We start from the raw sequence: 21,150 nt of genomic DNA on the forward strand, positions 1-21,150 counted from the left end.
GTATCTGGCAAAGCAGTCCATGTTTGGCACTTCTTTCAAAAATCTGTTTTCTCAAAACGATTTGCCGGATTTGGACTCTTTGGTTCAGACTTAGAACCATGACTACAAATCGAGTCCGAGCTGTAGCGAGGTCCTCCCGCAGGCTTGTTACAGCTGGCGGGAGAAAAGTGGTCTCCAAGGAGAAAAGGTGGTCTCCCACCCTTGTACCACCTCCCAAACAATGAAAACAAGGTCCATGCCAAAAATGAACCAAGACGGATGCAAAACAAGGGTTCGGGGGTCAAAACGCGCAGCCGGGTGCCCCGAAAACAGGCTGTTAAGCAACGAAAGTGGCGTGCAAGCATAAAGGTGGTCTCCTGGGCCACAGTGTCCCTCTAGAGAGAGGAAGGAAGGTGTGTGCCAAAAACCGTGCCAAACAGAGAATGTTAAGCGGTCCCGAACCGAGGCGCGTGGTTGATGGCTTCGAAAACTGAAAACTGGTCTCCAAATAGGAACAGTGGCCTGCGACCACGAAAAGTAGCCTACGGCCACTGAGAGATGGTCTACAAGACCTCTCCCTTCCTCCGGGAAGAGAAAGCAAGACCTGGTCCGCAAATTGAGGCAAAGCACAAAAAGAGTCCCGAGGTTTGGGGATAAGGCTCTCAGCCGAAACTCTGAAACCTCAGAACGAGCACAACATGCACAATCACCGAGCGCTCAATCGATGACATCTGAGTCTTAAGGTCGGTCAAAAATGGGGTGTCTACAATGCTCTACAGTCGCTCGAGCGTAACTCTTGTCGCTTGAGCGGTCTACAAAATGTGGAAACTTCTAGGAGAATGCAATTTGCGCTCGAGCCAACTTTTGGTCACTTGAGTGGAGGTGCAAAAATACAAGCGGTCGCTCAAGCGTAGAATATATCGCTCGACCAGAGAGGCAAAATCTGAAATTTCCAGATTGCACTCCCAAGTTCAAAACTCGAATTCAAAACCTTCAAAATCAACCTTTGGGCCCCAAAACTTGAGAAAACATGTCTAAACTTGTGAAATATTGAGAATTAAATATCATTTCATGAAAACAAGGCCCAAAAGCTTGTCAATTGCTCAAAATCAAACTTGAAGTTTAAGAATATAATATGAACATGACATGCACGAATTGGTATGCACTTAATCTTTATAAAACATGATCAATTAAGGGAAAATAGTATGAAACTTGATGAATTCTCAAAACAAAGGAAAGATGAACATATGCATGTGTGAATTCTTTGAAATCTAACTTAAAATGTTATGACATATGCATGCATGCATGGAATTCATCTACTTAAGCTCAATTCTCATGTTAATTCACCTATCTCACTTGATTTCATGTAGTAACCAACTAAATTATAAACTAGAAGGTAGAAATTCTTACCTTAGAAGCTTAATTATGTCCTAGATGTCTAAATGGTTGAGTCACTTAGTTCAACACCTTAAATTCTCTACAATTCTTTTTCTTCTCCTAAGATTTCCAAGCTCAACACACACACACACACACACACACACACACACACACACTCTCTCTCTCTCTCTCTCTCTCTCTCACGTTTGATGCCTCAAGAAGGATGGAATGAGGGTGTCAAGTGTAATCAAGGGTCCACTTGTACCTTATACAGACTTGACTTAATTAAGTTTAACTAAACTTGGTTAGGCTTATATTTTATTCTAATTAATTTGTTCCGAATCAAATTTCAATTGAACCTACCACAATTTTCCAAAAATTCCAAATAATACATAGATCAAGTCAATTTCATGACCAGATGCCGATAAGGCCTTCAATTCATAGAACAAAGCTGAAATATGAATAGAAATTCTTACGATAGACAGATATAAACACAAATAATGCAACAAACATGCAATTAATTTAGAATTTCATCTTAATTACTCATTAGGCATAATTAATCATGGTGTGGACTCGTCTTTTTCTCACGTCCTACCTTTTTGGAAAGGGTTTGAAAAGAAGGCCTCATAGTTCAGACTCCCGCAGTTCTAAATCTAGTCTCACAAGTGCAATGTGAAACTGATAAATACTAAAGAGTCCAAATCCGGTAAACCTTTTTGAAAAATCAATTTTAAATCAAATAATGCCAAAATTAGACTGCTTTACCAGATATAGAGTGTAGACACCCCATTTTTGACCGCCCTTAAGACTTGGACGTTACTGATGGTTTACTTGGTGGTAAAAGGTGTGTAGGGCAAAGGTTCAAATTCGTCAGCAATGAGAGAGTCAAATCCCAACTTCATACCCCTTTTGGACCAAAACAATCTTGATCAAAATATTTTAGATTTTAAAATCCTCTCTTTCAAAATGTTTTGAAAATAAAATTCCTACGGTGTTCCGACGCTCACATTTCGGTAAATGTTGCGCTTTTCGGTAAACCGAGCAAGGACAAGTTGGAGATGAATGAAAGAGAGATGAAATCTTTGAAAAATCTTTCAAAACACTTTTTTTAGGGGTTTGGAGTTGAAGAAAAGAGGAAAGGAGAGAAGAAAACTAGTTTGGGAGAAGTTCGACATGAATCTGGGTAAGAGAGAGTTGAGCAGCCCTCGCTGAATCGAGCTTATTCATTTACATACTTGGATTTTAGCTATGAGGCCACCACCGTTGGAGAGCTTACTTCCGAGGCTTCATTTTTCACTCAAGAATCTTCTAGTGCCAAGTCCGGGTGGGGGAGATATGATTGGTTGAAGTTGGGTATCATCTCGGTTGGATCGAATCTGCGCGGTTTCACCAAAATGGGCATAACTTTTTCCACAGGAAGAATTTTAATGCAAGGTTTGCGCCATTGGAAAGCTAACTTTCGGGGCTTCAATCTAGACACCCACCGACCACTTTTTGGCCTTGGCAGCCACCACCGGCCATAAATTTATCCGACCGGCCAAATAGATGGCCGACCGACCATTTAAAATAGCCGACCGACCAATTTTGCTGGCCGACAACCTTCCAGAGTATTCTATAGATTGAGTGGATGCCAGCTGTGCCAGCTGGAGGACACATACTGGATCCTCCATACACGTGTATGGAGGATCTTTGCTCTTGGTTTGAAGCTTCTAAGAGAAGCTTTAGTCTCTTGGCTTTATAAAGGAAGCCCTTCACCTCCATTTTCAAGGGTTAGAAAAACCAGCTGGGATTCATAGATACACCCCTCCATATATCTCTCTTCCAAACCCTTCAAACCCTAAGGCTCTTGCCCCCTTTACACTACCACTCATAGCACCACACCTCCACCATCCATTCTAGCCCTTTGAAGCTGATTTCCAGAGGCTAGGAGCACCATTTCTTGGATCAAAAGTTGTTGAAGACTTAGGCTACAAGGGCAAGTCTCTTTCCCTCTCTTTTAGCTCTATTTTGCATGCTTTCTTAGCCTTTGTTGCTTGCATTTTTGGGCTCCGACCCAAACTGAAAATAGTCATATTTAAAGCTTTTCTCCATGTTTGATCAAGGGTCTTTCTCTGTTTGAGGTCTCCTCCTCCTCCTTTGTGTTTAAACTCTCTTTTAGGCCTATTTTTGCATGATATTTTAGCCTTATTTGTGAGCTATTTCGGACTTGGTCATAAACTGTGAAATGTCTTGTTTTGAGCCCCTCTTCAACTTTGTTGAAGGGCTCTCCTCTGTTTGAGGGTAGCTGCTACCACTTGCCTCTTTATTCCTCTTTTAGGCCTTTTTCTTGCATGTTGATTTAGCTTCACTTTTGTTCATTTTTGAGACTTGATGTAAACTGTAAACTGCTTCATTTTGAGTCCCTCTTCAACTTTGTTGAAAGGATCTTCACTGTTTGGGGCCAGCTTCTGTCCCTTGTCTCTATTCTCTCTTTTAGGGCCATTTTTGCATGATAGATTAGCCCTATTTATGTTCATTTTTGAGACTTGTTATAAACTGAAAAAAGGATTTTTTTGACATCATCTTCATGTTTTATTAAGGGCATTATTTTATTTGAGGTCACATACTTCCTTGTATGCTTGATTGTCCCTTGTTTTGAGCCTTACACCTAAGCCCCAATTGCATGCTTTGTTTGGCCTTCTAGCCACTGAAATTCAATGGATTTTTAGTGGCTAGAACACTATTTTGAGAGCCAATATTAGAGGGGGGTGACCCCCTCTCTCCTTCTCTTGTTTGGTAGCCTTTTGGGCCTTCCAAACAGACCCTACCTTGCATGCTTCGAAGTCACTTTCCAGGGCCAATTTGGTGAGTTTTGGGACTATCATATTTGATTTTCAGAGTTGATTTGGCTATGCTAAGTGTCCATCTTGTATGTACTTAAGAATCCCTTGCATAGCCCTCTAAAGGAGCTCATCATTTTTGCATGTGTTGGCTTCATTTCAATGGTTATTTGGGCCTATTTTCACATGTTTTGTTCACTGATTTTTGCTGGTTTGGTGAGATTCCATATGCTTCACACACTTTCCATGTAAACCGTGTTTCCTAGTCAAAGTTGCATGCTACTTTAGTCCATCTTGCTAGCACTTTTTGGCCATGCTTTGAACTAGAAATGTTCATATTTTGGGACTGCCTTGGTTCTGCCTTCATGCTTCATGATCAAATAATGCATGCTTTGTATAGCTATAAGTCATTCCGTGTGCCTAGTTTCGAGTTTCGGGGTTCATCTCATGCATCGGGTGCCATTTTTCCATGTTTCGGGGCTGTTTAGCATCATACTTCAGTGCTGAAACATATGCCATTGTATGCCATAATTCATCCTTTCAATGCCTTTGTGGAGTTGTGTTTTGTGCCTTAGACTCGGGGCCATTGCATTGTGCATGTTTACATGCATCTTAGTTGCCTCATTTTCATCACATGGCCACCGATTTTGGCATGCTTGCGAGCCATCCTAAATTAGTTTAAGTCCATCCCCTTTGCTTGATTGTGTGGTCACCCTGTATGTTTGCTTGCATACTTGCATATTCGCATTGCATTGCCATGTTGTATGCTAGTTCACATGCTTAGGATTGCATTGCATGAGTATGCATGCTTGACCTCTTGAAGTGAGTATGATAGAGGTTGAGTTTAATTTGTTTGATTATATGCATTGCATTCCATATCAAGATGCACACTTGATTCTTTGGGTCATCATGCATGGAAATGCGCGATTGGTGGTCCAAGAATCGAAGACCATGTCCCTTTGAGTCATAAATATGATATGAGGTGTGATTGGTGCATACATTGCTTGAAATGCATTGCCATGCCATGTTTTGTCCTCTGCTGCTGTCAAACCAGTTTTTGCAGGAAGATTTGGCCGGCCGGCAGTGTTGAGTGCCGACCGGCAAAGAGTGTTTGGCCGAGAGCATAATGTTTAGCCGATGACCATTCTAAATGGCCGGTGATGATCCCACTCAGCCGGTGGTGTTCCAAAACACTCAGAGAAGCAACCTTGGGAGTTGTGCAATTTTCAGAGAAGCAGAACAGTCAAAGCAGAGGCAACTTGTGCATGGCAGTGACTTTCCAAGAGGAGCTGAGCGCGCATTGCATTGGGCCCTCTTCCTGAGGCCGTTTACTGCTTTCATTAGATTAGTTAATTTGTTAATTAATTAATTGGTCTGTAATATTTAATTAGCTTGTAGGTTAATTAACTTGTATAATTCTTTCGGTCCCTCCGAGTGAGGGCAAATCTGTAATAAGTGGGGGTGCGTGTGTGCATGTCTTCCAACCCCCACTTCTTTCTCCCTTTTACTTACCTGCTTTTGATGGTTAGTATTAGGACATGTTTACTTTAGCATACCTTATGCTATGCATGCGTGCATCATTCATCAGTATTGCATGCACCAGGCTCGGCGCATCATACTAACTGCATAAGTATTTCAAATTTAACTTGAATACATGCTACTTGTGCATTTTCACATGTCATTTATAGACTAGCTGAGCCTACTCTAGTGACATTCCATATGCGTTGCATTAGGCATTTAAACATGGACTTGGATCATGCATGATTTCTAACATGTTCTTGTTTTGGTACAGAGTACTAGGTAAGCATTTATGCTTTAGCATACTGCATGCGTGCGAGTGTTGCCATAATAGTATGATTACCATGAGGCTAGATGCTTATGTGATATAACTGCTTGAGTGCCTGTGGGTGGAGGTTGAATTAACTAAATTGGGATAATGCATTAAAACCGTGAGTTTTAAACCCACTAGATAGTGGCAAAACCATCTTTTCTAAAGCCCACTTGGGGGTGGCAAAACCTGCATTTCAGCATACTTGCGAGTAGCAAACCATTTTCAAAACAAACATGAAATGTTTTGTTCCAATTTAGGTGATTTGGTCTATACTTGTTTGCTGTGCGCATAACATAGTAATTCTAGGCTAATAACCGGAATAAGAACACATAACGTTTTCAAAAACGGATATCACGGTTAGTAGAGGCTGATCTTAGGATCGGGCTAGAGGGGGTGCTCATAGCTGACCTTCCCCAATCGTACCCAAGCTCCCGAGCCGAGGCAACTTTGGTGATGACGGACACGTGGCCTTTGGCACTGAGTCAGGGTTTCCTAAATTTCCCAAAACAAAATATTTAGGTGGCGACTCTGTATCTGACAAAGCAGTCCATGTTTGGCACTTCTTTTCAAAATCTATTTTCTCAAAACGATTTGCCGGATTTGTACTCTTTGGTTCAAATTTAGAACCGTGACAAATTGAGAGTCCTGAACTGTAGTAGACCCGCAAAACGAACAGAATGGGGGGACTCGTCCTCCCGGGACGTCTACATAGAGTCACTACCTAAATATTTTACTTATGGAAAAATTTAGGAAACCCTGACTCATGCCAAAGGCCACGTGTCCGTCATCACCAAAGTTGCCTCGGCTCGCGAACTTGGGTACGAGAGGGGAAGGTCCTGAAATAAGCACCCCCACTCGTCCGGTCAAAGATCGGCTTCTACTATTCATAATATGATGTTTTATAAACATTATGTGTTCTTGTTTTGATTATTAAACTAGCTTTACTATGTGACGCACACAAACAAGTATAGACTAGTCGCAAGACTTGGAACAATTCAACTCATGTTTGTTTTCGAAAATGGTTTGAAATTGCCATCCTCAAGTGGGCTAAAAGATGCGGTTTTGCTATCAAACATAGTGGGCTTAAAACATGTTTTTTTCCACAACAAAGTGGGCTTAAAACGCACATTTTTTGAATAATTCCAATTCAAACAACAAAGCCTTCATCCACAGGCATTCATGCAGTTTAGCAAGTAAGCACATAGCCTTATGGCAAGCATGCGAAACATGGTAATATGAAAATCACACTCATGCAAGTATGCTAAAGCGTAAAAGCTTACCGAGTACTCCAAGCCAAAACAAAAGCCATTTAGAAAGATGCATGATCCTAACTATGCAAGATGTCTAATACAACACATGCAATATGCAATTAATAGGCTCGACTACCAATATGCTTATGGATCGATTTGATAACATGCGATGAAACATGTATTCAAAGAATTATTGAAATTGCAATGCAGTTTGAATGATGCGCCGAGCCTCGGTGCATGCAAGACAAGTGAATGGATACAAACATGCAAGCATAAGGTATGCTAATTAAAACATATCCCTAATCTAACCATCAAAAGCGATTAAATAAAAGGGAGAAAGACATGGGGTTGGAAGACATACACATACACACGCACACTTATTACAACATTATGCCCTCGCGAAGGAAGGTCCGAATGAATAAGCTAACTAGCTTAGCTAAGCTAAGCTAAACTAAACTAATTATTACAAAACTCGAAACTAATTAACTATTCTAGTTAACTAATTATTACAAACCGAATTAAGCTAATTAATTACAAAACCAATTAATTAACTAAATAGTTACAACACTTGTATGCATAAATTAGTTACAACTAACTAATTAAGAAAAGCAAGTAAATGGCCTCGAGAAGCGATGGATGCATGCATGCTCAGTTTCTCTACCCGAAAATGCCACCGCCTTGCCATTGCAGCCTTTGTTTGCACATTTTTTATCACTGAAAATTGCACCAACTTCTAGAACACCTCTACTCCACCTCAGGAACACACTGAGCAACTCTCTTCATTGATGGCTGATCGGCTACTTCTAATGGCCGTCGGCCACTGCTGGTGGCTAGTCAGTTACCTTTGCCCTGTACTTCCTTTTTTGCTACAACAGACAGCAAACAGAGGCAAATCAGTGTATTCTCAAGGAGTGTATGTACTGCTATCCTCCTTATCATCACACAAGCTCAAGAGAGTGTAGCTCTTGGCCCTCGAACCATCAACTAAGCATTTTCCATGCATGATGGTCAAAGAACCAAGTTTGTACAAGTTTAACGAGTGCAAACAAGACTCAAAAAGACCACCACCCTATCATGCATGATCAAGGGTGATGTGACCAAGGAAAGTGGCCCATTTCATCACTTTGAGTATGAAATGTCTCATTTTCCTTGTGTTTGAATTAACGTCTGATTCGAACATATGCAATGCAACACAATAAAAAATATGCTTATCTTGCCTCTTTTACTTGTTCATTGTTTTTTACTCATTTTAGATTACCAATCCATTATTTAATTGATTAGTCCAAAAGTGAGTGTCCTCTAATGGAAAATGGGCTTAAACCACAAGTGCCTTGGGCATGAAAGAGACCTCATGCCGTTGGTAATGAACCCCTGAGAGGATTAAAGCATTAAGCATGAATGTCTCAATTTCACACTCAAGCAAACAAGTGGTTTAAAACCACTTTCAAAGCAAACAAAAAGTGAAGAATAGAGAAAGATTGCAGAGATTTTAGTGCTGAAATGGAATGCCAAAATAACACTAAAACATGCTTTCAACTCAAAAGAATGATGATCAAAGCATTAAAACACTAAGCTAATGAAGGAATTAACACTACGACCATGCCATACAAGGCTCAAAGGACCAAATCAGCCCAAAACAGAGCTAAAAAAAGTCAAAACAATAGCAAAAACATGCTAGACCAAAGCTAAGTTGGGCTATAAAAACATGCCAACATATAAGACAACTAGGCATGCAAGTAAGACAACAAGGTGGAGAGGCTATCTCCTCCAATTTTAGACTACAAAAGTAGGTTTTTGTGACTGAAAAACCTCTGAGTTTCAATGATTTAGAGGCCCAAAAAGTTTGATTTGAGGGTGATGAAAGATGGCACAAAAAGCTAAACAATTAAGCAACAAGAAGGGTGAACTACCCCTTAACACAAAATAGCCTCAAACCACCACTTTAAACCATAAAAAACAGAGTTTTTTGGAGTCCAAAACCAGCTTACAAACTGTGTAAAAAGATGGCAAAACAAGTATTTAAAATAAGCTTAAAATACAAGTGTTATACCTCTTGAAGACAAGATGCAATTTAGAGCAACAAAACAAGCTAAATCAAGCTAAAATCCTCTTCTAGAGTTCAAAGAGAACCTCAAGAGCCTTCAACTCCAAGGCGTTCAAGTTTGATCAAGGGTTGATATGCACAATTGTGGAGAAACTAGACTTTAAGGCACAAAATAAGGAGAGAGAGAGAGAGAGAGAGAGAGAGAGATTTTTGGTCTAAAATGTCTAACCCCTCAAAATGGGGGAGGACACCCTATATATATAGAAAATCAAGGTTTGAGTTTGTATACATCCTACCATACACGTATATGAAGATGCAGCTCAGCGAGCAACAACTGGCACAACTGGCAAACAAATATCTGAAAAAGGAGATCAATGGCTGTCGGCCACCACTGGTAGCCGATCGGCCACCACTAGTAGCTGACATAAACAAACCATGGCCGACAAGTCCCAGGGCTGGCCGACAGGTCACTCTCCTCTCCAGGCAAGAGGTTACAAGCTCTTGGTCCAAAAACATGCACAAAACAGCAAGGTTTAGAGGCTCAAAGATAAGACGTTCCGCCGAGGACCTCAGGCGCTCAAAACGAACACAAACAAGCACAATCACCGAGTGCACAAACAATGACATCTAAGCCTTGAAAACGATAAAAAATGGGGTGTCTGCACATGATTTATCAACTAATTATAGGTCGGGATCGTTACAACCCACCCCTCTCTTATAATTTCAATACATTAGACTACAAAAGAAGCTAACAATAAAGTTCTACCACCTCCACCACCTCCACCTCCTTCCCCTCTCTTTCCACTATCGTCGCCACTTCACCACCAAATCTAGCAGCAAAGTCATCGTTGAAGTAAACAACGGATACTACTTCGCCGTCAAAGTTGACTTCCCCACTTTTCAAACCAACACTAGAGGCTACACTCTCTCCTGCCACAACCTCATCTGCAAAATCAACAAAATCCTCTCCTCCATCACCACCACCTCCAACCCCTTCTTTGAACTCTCCGAATCCTAACCCCCTCCGAAGCCTTTGAAATCCTCAAATCCCCCACCCCCACCCTCGATTTCTTTCGGTTTGTCGCTCCTTTATCCCCAAATTCCGCCATCACTCATTTCAATTGGGGCTAGACAATCTATTTCTTTTGATTGGGGGTAGATAATGGTGGTTGTTCAATTGGAGCTAGGTTAGCTGGGTTCAACTTGGGTTGGGTTGGGTTGGGTTGGGCTACGATGGTAGTGGCGTAGTTCTTGTAGCGATGGCAAGGCTGGTGGCTGCGACAACTGTAATTAGGGTTGTGGATGATAGGAGATTAATAAGGAGATAGAATGAGAAAATAGAAAGGAAAAGGAAAAAATAGAAGGGTATTAAGGTCATTTTACATTTTTTCGTTAATAGTGTTAGAGTTGCATTTTAGTCCAAAACCATAAGGAAATAAGTGGCTATTTCCAAATGATAAGGTGGTAAAGTGCAAATGGCCTAAACCACAAGGGATCAAGCGGATTTTGCCTTTTTTTTTTTTTTTTTTTTTTTTTTTTTTGTTGGAGTTTCATCTTTCTAATATACAAGTGAGATATATTTTTGTTGTATTTGGATCATGAATGAGGTGAGAAAATAAAAATAAAAATATGATTGTATTTTCTCAAAATCATATTTGGATAAATAATAAATTAAAGAGAATGTGTGTTATTTTATTTTATTTATTTGGATAATTTAGATATTATAAATTATTTGTAAAGAACAGTTTTAATTTCTCACCAATTTCACCATTTTTTATGAGAAATAAAATTTGAGTTTTAAATTGTTTCTCTTTCTTGCCCACCACTGATTATTTCCTTAATCTTGGCAAACAAGTAATAGGTGATCTTTTTCTCTCTATTTTATTTTATTTTCTCACCAAACCTTAGGTTACAACTGCATGCTCGTTGCAGTATTATAATTTTTTTTTTTTTTTTGGTTTGTAAAAGATAAATTTATTGAACGTGATAGTAATTAAATGAGGCGGACATTCTTAAAAGAAAAAAAAAATGACACCATTCATACCAAATAAAATATACTCCTCATATAATAATAGATATACATGTAAATACAAACCAATCCATATAAAAAACCATAGGAGGAGACTTCATTTATTTATCAACTAAATGAAACAAACATTGATATTTGATATATAATTATGTAGAGTCATATATATATATCATATTACCAACAACTGATATATCTAAATCAATCTATAATTGCTAGAGCTATAGGATTACATAAAATTTGAAACTATTCCATTTATGTAGATGATAGTGAACATTATCTCTTCATAATTTGAACCTCTAATTATGATTTATTTTCTTCTTATCATTGCTATTCTTAATGGCAGAAACTAATGTTTTTACGACGTCCTTGGTGGCGGTTTCACGGTAGCTGGTTAGCTCTTTACCCTGTCTCCCATCTTCCTCTCTCCCTCACTTTCTGTTTTGTGTCTTGTGTTGAGTTGTGGTGCTTCTTTAGAGAGAAACATGGGCACGTATTTATAGACTAGAAAGTCATATTTTCTTTTTCTTTTTTTTCTTTGGCTTGTTTGCGAGTTAACACAAAGCTCAAAGAGCCGTCCAAGTAAGCGTGTGTGTTTTGTGGGATTGTGAAGCCATGTTGAAAGACATATTGTGTACGTGTCTGACGAATTTTAGTGGATTATCTAGTGTGTGTGTGTGTGTGTGTTTAAGAAGCCCAATTCACCTCATTGTGCGTTTTGAATGGCCCACCAAGAGGTGTGGGTGTGTTATGTTAATTTTGTGTAATGACTCACCACAAACAAATAACTATACTCAAGAAAATGGTAACTATAGTATACTGCTTATTCGAATTTTTAATAAGTAGTGTTATAAAAATAAAAATAAAAAATAAAATTATACAAAAAATTAATGTAAAATAATGTGATAAATTTTAATTTTATTATTTTAAAGTAAAAAGTCTATTGTGTTGATTTATATTTTTTAAAAATTCACTCTCCGATCAAAAATTATATAAGAATATCATTTTTATTTTTTTATTTTTAGTTGATTGCATGAAAACACTAAAATATGATCTTAGAAAGAAATCTCTATTTAAATTCATGATCCTAGTCAAAAGCCCATCTTATTGTGTGTTTGACAAGAGAGATTTGTCAATTAAAAAGACACAATTGGGTGTGGGTGTGTGGTCGTGTGGGTGTGGGGGTGTTTCGAAGTAAATTAATTGTATATATTAAAAATCATATTTTATAACAAATTTATAGTGAATGTTAACTAGAGTAATACGATTGTGTTCCTTTTTTTCATAAAAATATAAGTCACTTTAATGAGTATTTTTTTTAAAAAAAATTAGTCACTGTATTAATTTTTTGGGATAAATTACACTAACTTCCTTGAAATTTTTAAAAAATATAACAAACCCTATAGTTTTGACATAATTAAATTGATTTCTAATTTAATAAGGTTAAATGGACTAAAAATAATAAAGATGATGCAAAAATACAAAAATAAATAACATGAAGTATATATTTCATGTGAAAGATATGGTAACATCAGTTTTTCATTCATATATTTAACAAATTACCAATGAAAAGGGACTTAGTGGTTATATGAAACAAAATTTTAATAAAACTCAGTCTAATTATATCAAAATTATATCCTTTTTTTTTTTTTTTTTTGCGTTATAACTTTTCCAAATACAAATTATTAGGGTAGCATTAGTTAAATTGCCTATTTTCGATGAACAAAATCTCTCAATTTCGTAATTTTGAAGTTTTAGGCTAATAAGTTGCTTTAGTTGTTAATTGAGATAAGCACATCACAGTTGTTTTGTTTATTGTTGTGCTGCCCTATGGGTTCATTTCAGTATCCGTTATGATAATTCGAATCGTTCATATTTTATAGTACATCGAGTAGAATAAACCTGTAAAAAAATTGAGTTAATCGGATATCGTTAACCCTTTCATCCACTCACATTTGTATCTATAAAAATAAATGACATTGTGATTTAAAGTATTAAAATGAATACAAATATGAGTGGATAAAAGGGTTAACAATATCTGATTAACTTAATTTTTTTGCAAATATGTTCTATTCGATGTACTCTAAAATGTGAACGGTTTGGATTATCAAAACAGACTCCAAAAGGAACCCATAAGGTAGCACAGTAATGCCTGGGGGCATAGCAAACACCCAAAATCCCCTTTCTTTTTATGTGTTTTTAGATATATTGCTTTAACAATGAGATAATCTTATTTTTAGATATATTACGTTAAGGGAGCTGTTAAGATGTGCACCTCAATAAGATGTGCACATCATATACACATTTATTTTAAGCCATTAGATTTTTACAAATTAATCTCAGCCACTGAATAATTTCATTAGGAATCTTGAGAACCTCTTCAACCGGTTACCTTTTTTTCAAATTTCTTCAGTTTTTTTCCCAAAGCCCCTCTGTTTTTGAGACAGCACGCAGACACTCTTCTTCGCCCTCGAAGACCATCTCTCGAAGACCATCCCTGCGAACACGACCTACCCTCGACTTCGTGTGAAGGTATGTCTCTCTCTCTCTCTCTCTCTCTCTCTCTCTCTCTCTGCAACTTTTTTCTTTCCCCCTTTCTCCATATCCATTCTATGAAACCCTAGACCGCAATCTCTTTCTTTGAAACTGCCCCTTTCACGTTTGTGAACTCATTGGGTTGGTTTATAAAAATAGGAAAATATTAGGTTTAGGTTTTTTATGTTTGTTTGCTTTGGTAGTTGCTTTGATTCCCTTCTTTGAAATCCCCTTTTGTTAACCCCTATTTCCTGTGTCGATTCTTGCTTCCCATTCTTCAAAATGCCCCTTTCACATTTGTGAACTCACTTGGAGTGGTTGGATTCTAAATTTAGGAAAAGATGATATGAATAGCTTTTGTTTGTAATGTTTGTTTGATTTGGTAGTTGTTTTGACTCCATATATATAGATATATCTTGAAATTTTGATTGAGTTTGTGAAATCTGATTTGTAATCAAACGGAATAAACTTCAATTTTTTTTTTTCATTTCTGTCGAATATGTTCATGTGAAAAATGATGCTTTCTATGAAAATAGGATCAGAATGTGCAGTGACAAATGAATTGGGTTAAGTTTATTGTATGCTTTTGTTTTTTTATCAGAAGAGAATTGTCAAAACAAATTGTCATTGGAGTGCAAGCTAACAAATTGTCAAATCAAAGTTGGTCACAACCCATTGTGATATTTAGTTATAACCTAACGTGGCGTTCATCACGATTCATTACAGTGACTTTCTTTTTAATAAAAATGGTCTTTGGTCATATTTCAAAATCAATAATTTGAATTTACTTTTCTTAAAACTTAACGACTGAAAATTAAAATGTATGGTGACAACTATTTTTTACACTTATTTGAGTACTGACATAATGAACCCCCCCTCTCCCCTCCCCTCGCTGGTGTTCTAGAGCCTACATAGATTCTAGGATTTCATATGTGTATCTATTAATGTAAGCCCAACAACATTTGTAACTGATGGTAAGAAAATCAAATGAACACTTAGTTTATATATATTGATTAATAGAACACTTAGTTTATATATATTTGAGTACTGACATAATGAACTCCCCTCCCCCTCGTGGCCGTTCTAGAGCCTACATAGATTCTAGGATTTTGTATATGTATCTATTAATGTAAGCCCAACAACATTTGTAACTAATGGTAAGAAAATCAAATGAACACTTAGTTTATATATATTGATTAATAGAAGAAAAATTAATTAACTCAACGCAAAAGTCAATAAAGATTAAGGAGAAAACTTCACAAAATAAAGATACATCCCAAATAAGTTGGCATAGACTGTAAATCAATCTTGAGCAAACACCTTAACCAAACAATCCACTTATATATATATATATATATATTTAACATTAATCTTTGATCTAATTGATTCTTGATAATCTCACAAAGTATTTATGGAATCAATTAGGCTCAACTAACTTTGACCAATATAATTGACTTGCTAGAAAAAGTGGAAAAATGAGAGAAAGGAAAAGAAAAGGTTAGAATGAAGTGCCAATTACTGGTAATCAATTCACAGATTTCTCCTTTGCCCCTCCATTCTATTTCTTCAGAGATAAGCCACAGCCACTAAACAATTCAACAAAATAAAAAAATCATCAATATCAAATTAAACCAGGCTGAGATATTATAGATGCAATACATAATGATGATGAAAAAAAGTTCTATCCATTGCTTTGATCCGAACACCCCGGTGCCAATCCCCCCTCCCCCCCCCCCAAAAAAAAAGTTGAATCCATCAGGTTATCATATTTAAGTTTTATAAGATATGACATTTGATACTAATTCTCACTTTTGCCGTTTATTTCACTGTTGATGATGTGATTAGTAACCCGACATCGGATAGCACCCAAGTATGGTCACCCTAGCTAACATCACTCCAAACTAATAGTATAAATGTTGTTATACAAATAAATCACATATGAGAATGAGCTATGATATAGAGCTCTAGGTGTAGAGTTCTAAATCGAGCTCTACATATCTGGTAGGGGTAAAGACCAAAAAAAACAAAAAATAAAAATAAAAAGACAAATCATAATGGGAAAAAAGAAAAATCGGAAAGAGCTCATATTTTAGAGGTCCAAAACATTTTTGTATGAGAATTTTGGGGGTGTGTGTGTATGAAGGAGAGCGAGAGAGAACTTGAGTTTACAGAAAGTAGGTAATCCGATTGTAAGGCCTTTCAAAACGAGAAGTCCATTTTCATCAAGATAGCCAATGATTTTTGCGTAGTTCACCACTTGGAACGCCAGTAAAGAAACCCCAGTGTAAGTATCATCTATGAAAACTATTAGGAAGGTTGGATTCTCAGGATTTGTGTCCTTGCAGCAGAAAGTCATGGTCTTCACTTTCTTGGTTTCACCTGATTTGATTCTAATGATTTCTTGATACCGGTCAGGTCGGGCCGGGGGAACAAAAACTCTGATTTCCATCTCCACTGTAGACCTATTCTCAAAAGCAGTTAGCCTAGCTCCCATTGTAGATTTTGGTGCACTGTGTGCTTGTGTGTGGAATCCTATGAAAGAACTTGTAGATTTTGGTGCACTGTGTGCTTGTGTGTGGAATCCTATGAAAGAACTAGTACTTGAACCTCATATTTATATTATGGTCTCATTTGGCAACTTAGTGTTTTTCTCTATTTTAAACTATACAGAAATAAAGAAGGGTAGAAGTTAAAAAACAAAAAAATACATGTACATATATATTAATGCCTCGTATATTTCTATGCCCTAAATTTATATTCATATATATAAACAATAAAAATATTTAAAAAATTTGCCCACCATGTAGGCATCCTAATTTTTTTTTTCAAAATCATTATGTTCTATGTCCACTGTCGTCTCTACTTCGTTGTAGAAGATACTGATCCTATATCATCTCTTCACTCATAAAACTAGTTTATATTACCAAGATCAAGGCTGTCCATGAAAATGAAAGATTTAGAAGAGCTTTCATGGAACTTTCAGTATGAACACTATGGAGCAAGCTCCCAAGTTAATGGAGACAACTTTATTTATTTTTTTTGATTCATAGCAATAGTGGTGGTGACAACACATACTCATTACTTCTGCTACTATGTCCTACATACTAAAAATTTCTTCAAATGTCACTGTTTTCATGATATATTATAATACTAGTGAAAGCAACTATCTTTAAATACTTTGGTAAAGATCCAATGAAGGTACCTGTATAAGATAGTGAGGGGTGGTGGGCTGGCTTCTTTGTCAATTGGCATGAGTGCATTCAATATAAGAATTGTATGTTGCAATCCGAAGCACTAAAATAGACATTAGGTTAACAAATGTGTTACATGAACTCTTTTACTTCTTTCCATTTATACTTGTGCTCACTAGATATGACAAGATTAAGGGTGCAAAAACTCAATTAAATTCTCTAATTTTATATAATATTTGATGAAGAAGACAATTACATTAGCAAGTAAACATTTCTTCTTAAACGAATAGAGATATAAATTGAAGTATATCCCTAAATAATTGACAATATTTTATCAAAAAATATTATGCAATATGCAATATATATGGGTGTTTAAGAGGTGTCCCACACTCTTATTGAACTTTTGAATCTAAAATCTAGATTTATGAATATGTGGTTACCGAGTTATCAAAAAAATAATCCAATAGTCTATCCAATCAAATAATCTTTTTTTTTGTTTCTTTCTAGATCTTTTATTTTTTATCTTTTAAGTGGTTAATCGGTTGGTGTTGGTACATTTGTTTAACTGTTTATGTAATGGTTATTGATTCTTTGAACAAAGGTAGTACAGTTTCATCTCTATTATTGGTTATGCAGTTTGTTAATGTGAAAAGATATGCAAAATAATATTTTTTATACATAGATCCTTCCTTTTCGCCCCATAATCATAAATCTCCTTAAGTATTGTCTTCTTTACTAACTCTGTTTCGATGTTCTGTTGTTGTTTGTCACAGGTCCTCAATTTCTACATCTTAACATAGAAGGGAGGCTATACCTCCCCTCTCCCTCCCTCCCTAGCAGTTGCATTGGCAGTAGTGCCTTTTAATTTATTTACTTTTAATTAATAGCAAGGCACTGCCAGGTGTGCTTTTTATTTATTTATTTATTTTAATTGATAATAGGATACTTGCAAGTGTGCTTTATTTATTTATTTTCTTTCAATAAATAGGAGGACACTAGCGGGTGTGCTTATTTATTTGTTTGATATTAATTTAAAGCAGGGCATTGATAGGTGTGCTTTTTTGTTAATTTGTTTTATTTTAATTGATAGTAGAGTACTTACAGGTGTTTTTTTTATTATTTCCTTTCAATTGATAGCAAAGCATTGGTAGGTGTGCTTATTTGTTCATTTTCTTTTAAGAATTGATAATTTATAGCAGAGCACTGGCGGGTGTGCTTTTTTCTATTTTCTTTTAACAATTGACAATTGAAAGCAGAGCACTGGCAGGTGTGCTTTTTCTATTTTCTTTTAACAATTGATAATTGAAAGCAGAGCACTGGCAGGTGTGCTTTTTTCTATTTTCTTTTAACAATTGACAATTGAAAGCAGAGCACTGGTGGGTGTGCTTTTTCTATTTTCTTTAATAATTGATAATTGAAAGTAGAGCACTGGCAGGTGTGCTTATTTGTTCATTTGGTTTTAATAATTGATAATTGAAAGCAGAGCACTGGCGGGTGTGCTTATTTGTTCATTTTTTTTTAATAATTGATAATTGAAAGCAGAGCACTGGCGGGTGTGTTTTTGAATTTATTTCCTTTGAATTGATAGCAAAACATTGGCGGGTGTGCTTATTTATTTGTTCGATTTTAATTTATAGTAGGGCACTGATGGATGTGCTTTTTTATTTGTTTGTTTCATTTTAATTGATAGTAGAGTACTTGAAGGTGTGTTTTCTTATTATTTGCGTTTAATTGATAGCAAAGTACTGGTGGATGTGCTTATTTGTTCGTTTTCTTTTAAGAATTGATAATTGAAAGCAGAGCACTGGCGGATGTGCTTTTTTATATTTTAATTTATAGTAGGGTACTTGCTGGTGTATTTTTGAATTTATTTGCTTTGAATTGATAGCAGGGCACTGGCAGGTATGCTTATTTATTTGTTTGATTTTAATTTATAGAAGGGCACTGGCAGGTGTGTTTTTTTTTGTTGATTTGTTTGATTTTAATTTATATAATGGCATTTACGAGTGTAATTTTTTATTATTTGCATTTAACTGATGCCAAATCTGCACATCTGTTGTCTACGTGCACATCTGTTGTCTATGCGATTTGTTATGTAGATATGATGGATGAACCTGAAAGTAGTAGGCAGAAAGAGGTCAACAGTAAAATTGACAATCAAGTTGCTCCGGATGGCAAGGATGATGTTGTCGATGGGAAAGAAGAAAGGTTGGCTTCCCAAACCTATGATAGTTTACGAATGCTTACTAAGGTTGATGTTTTGCAAATGAAATTCAATTCAGAGGAGGATGCTTATTCTTTCTACAATGCATACGCTAAGGTCATCGGTTTTAGCATACGAAGAAGTAGGAAACAAATTTGTGGAGACAACAAATTTGTAGAGAGTAGAAAATGGGTTTGTTCAAGGGAAGGTGTAAGAGAGAAGAAATACTTACAACGTGTGGAACGGGTGAGAATTCCCAGGGCAGAAACTAGACTTTTTTGTAGTGCCACATTTCGTGTGTGTTATGACAAGACAAATAAAAAATATGTTGTGAGCCACTTTGTAGGGGAACACAACCATCCCTTGGTAGCACCACACTACGTCCCTTTTTTGTGGTCACACAGGTTTGTAACAAGTGTAGACCAAGCTCAAGCAAAGGCCATGCGCAATGTGGGTATGAGAACGAGTCAAATCATGGATTTTATGGTCTATCAATCAGAGGGTTATGAGGAGGTGGGCTTTATTCACAGAGATTTGCACAACCAGTTCCAAGCTGAGCGCAAAGTACAACTCGCAGAAGGGGATGCAGAGGGTGCCTTAGGATACTTATCAGCTAAACTAGATGTAGATCCATTATTTTTTTCAAGTACAACGTCGATAAGGATAACCGATTAGACAAGATTTTCTGGGCAGATGGTAGGTCTCGGATGGACTATGCTGTATTTGGTGATGTATTGGTATTTGATACAACTTATCGTACAAATCAGCATAAGAAGCCATTTGTGATTCTAGCTAGCGTGAGTAACCATTTTATGACAATCACATTTGGATGTGCTTTGTTGCCTGATAAGATAATGGATACATACACATGGGTGTTGGAAACGTTAATAGAGGCCATGGATGGACAAAGACCTATCTTTGTTGTAACAGATGGTGATAGGGTAATGCGTCAGGCAATCGAAATAGTTATTCCACATTGCAGACATCGTTTATGTTCTTGGCATCTGGAGAAAAATGCCTCAACCAATGTCCACACACCAGAATTTACTAATGATTTCGCACTGTTAATGTTAAAGAAATGTAAAATTGTTGAGTTTGACAATGCGTGGGCTCGTATGGTGAAACAATACAAGTTGGAGAACAATAACAGGGTGTTGGAGATTCACCGCAAGCGTAATAAGTGGGCTGAGGTGTATTTTCGTGGTCATATGTTTGCTGGGATGAGAAGCACTCAACGTGTCGAGGGTATGAATGCATACTTCAATATGTTCCTAGAACAAAAGGTAAGGTTGTACGAATTTGTAGCACAATATGATAGGGCTCTTGCTAGGATGCGTGTTAATGAGGCAAAAACAGAATCTAAAACAGAGAATAGTTTCCCGATTTTGATTACACCATTGAGAAGTTTGGAAAAACATGCAGTTGAGCTCTTTACTACCTACCATGAACCATCTATTTTGAAGTGTGAAAATAAAGGTCTCCAAGTGATCAAGATAGGAAAGTTAATTTTAAAAATTCCAAAGTTTCCCTAAGAAGTTAGCAATTGGACCAAAGTAAGAAAAGACAAATAATGTAGTCATTAGGGTGGGTACAGTGAGAAACAATATATATCTACGAATAAAAATACAATTTATTATTTTTAAAACGGAGTAACAGTAAAAGGGTTGTGACCGTCTATGAGATAATAGGCAATGGCTAATACTAGTACGTGCTAGAGTCATAAATGTGTCAAACTAATTCATAGGTGACGTCATCATTTCAACATGAAGATAACATGACACTAGTAGCGGTAACAATGCTATTATAGTGGTCTAAGTCGATGATGAAAGTTGTGTTTCAGTGGACCAAAGGACGTGATTAATCAAAGTTTTTATGATTTTTGGGTGGGAAGTCTA

General features: G+C 36.7%; 1 protein-coding gene across 1 annotated transcript; it reads left to right on the forward strand.

Moving 5' to 3' along the window:
• The first annotated feature begins 19,156 nt into the window (after nt 1–19,156).
• On the forward strand, nt 19,157–20,787 carry LOC114287660 (protein FAR1-RELATED SEQUENCE 5-like). The gene is made up of 2 exons (XM_082876377.1): nt 19,157–19,501; nt 19,903–20,787. The coding sequence occupies exons 1-2, from the start codon at nt 19,157–19,159 to the stop codon at nt 20,785–20,787; spliced, it is 1,230 nt and encodes a 409-aa protein (XP_082732503.1).
• The last annotated feature ends 363 nt before the right edge of the window (nt 20,788–21,150 follow it).

The sequence above is a fragment of the Camellia sinensis genome, chromosome 6 (genome assembly GCF_055761805.1).
Source record: "Camellia sinensis isolate YWXY chromosome 6, ASM5576180v1, whole genome shotgun sequence".
Lineage (NCBI taxonomy): Eukaryota > Viridiplantae > Streptophyta > Magnoliopsida > Ericales > Theaceae > Camellia > Camellia sinensis.

What these genes read in the sequence shown, in the direction of transcription:
- LOC114287660 (XM_082876377.1), top strand. Translation starts at nt 19,157, where the DNA reads ATGGATGAACCTGAAAGTAGTAGGCAGAAAGAGGTCAACAGTAAAATT. An exon ending in ACTTACAACGTGTGGAACGG is followed by an intron (nt 19,502 to 19,902) that starts GTGAGAATTCCC and finishes ATTTTTTTCAAG; the next exon opens with TACAACGTCGATAAGGATAA.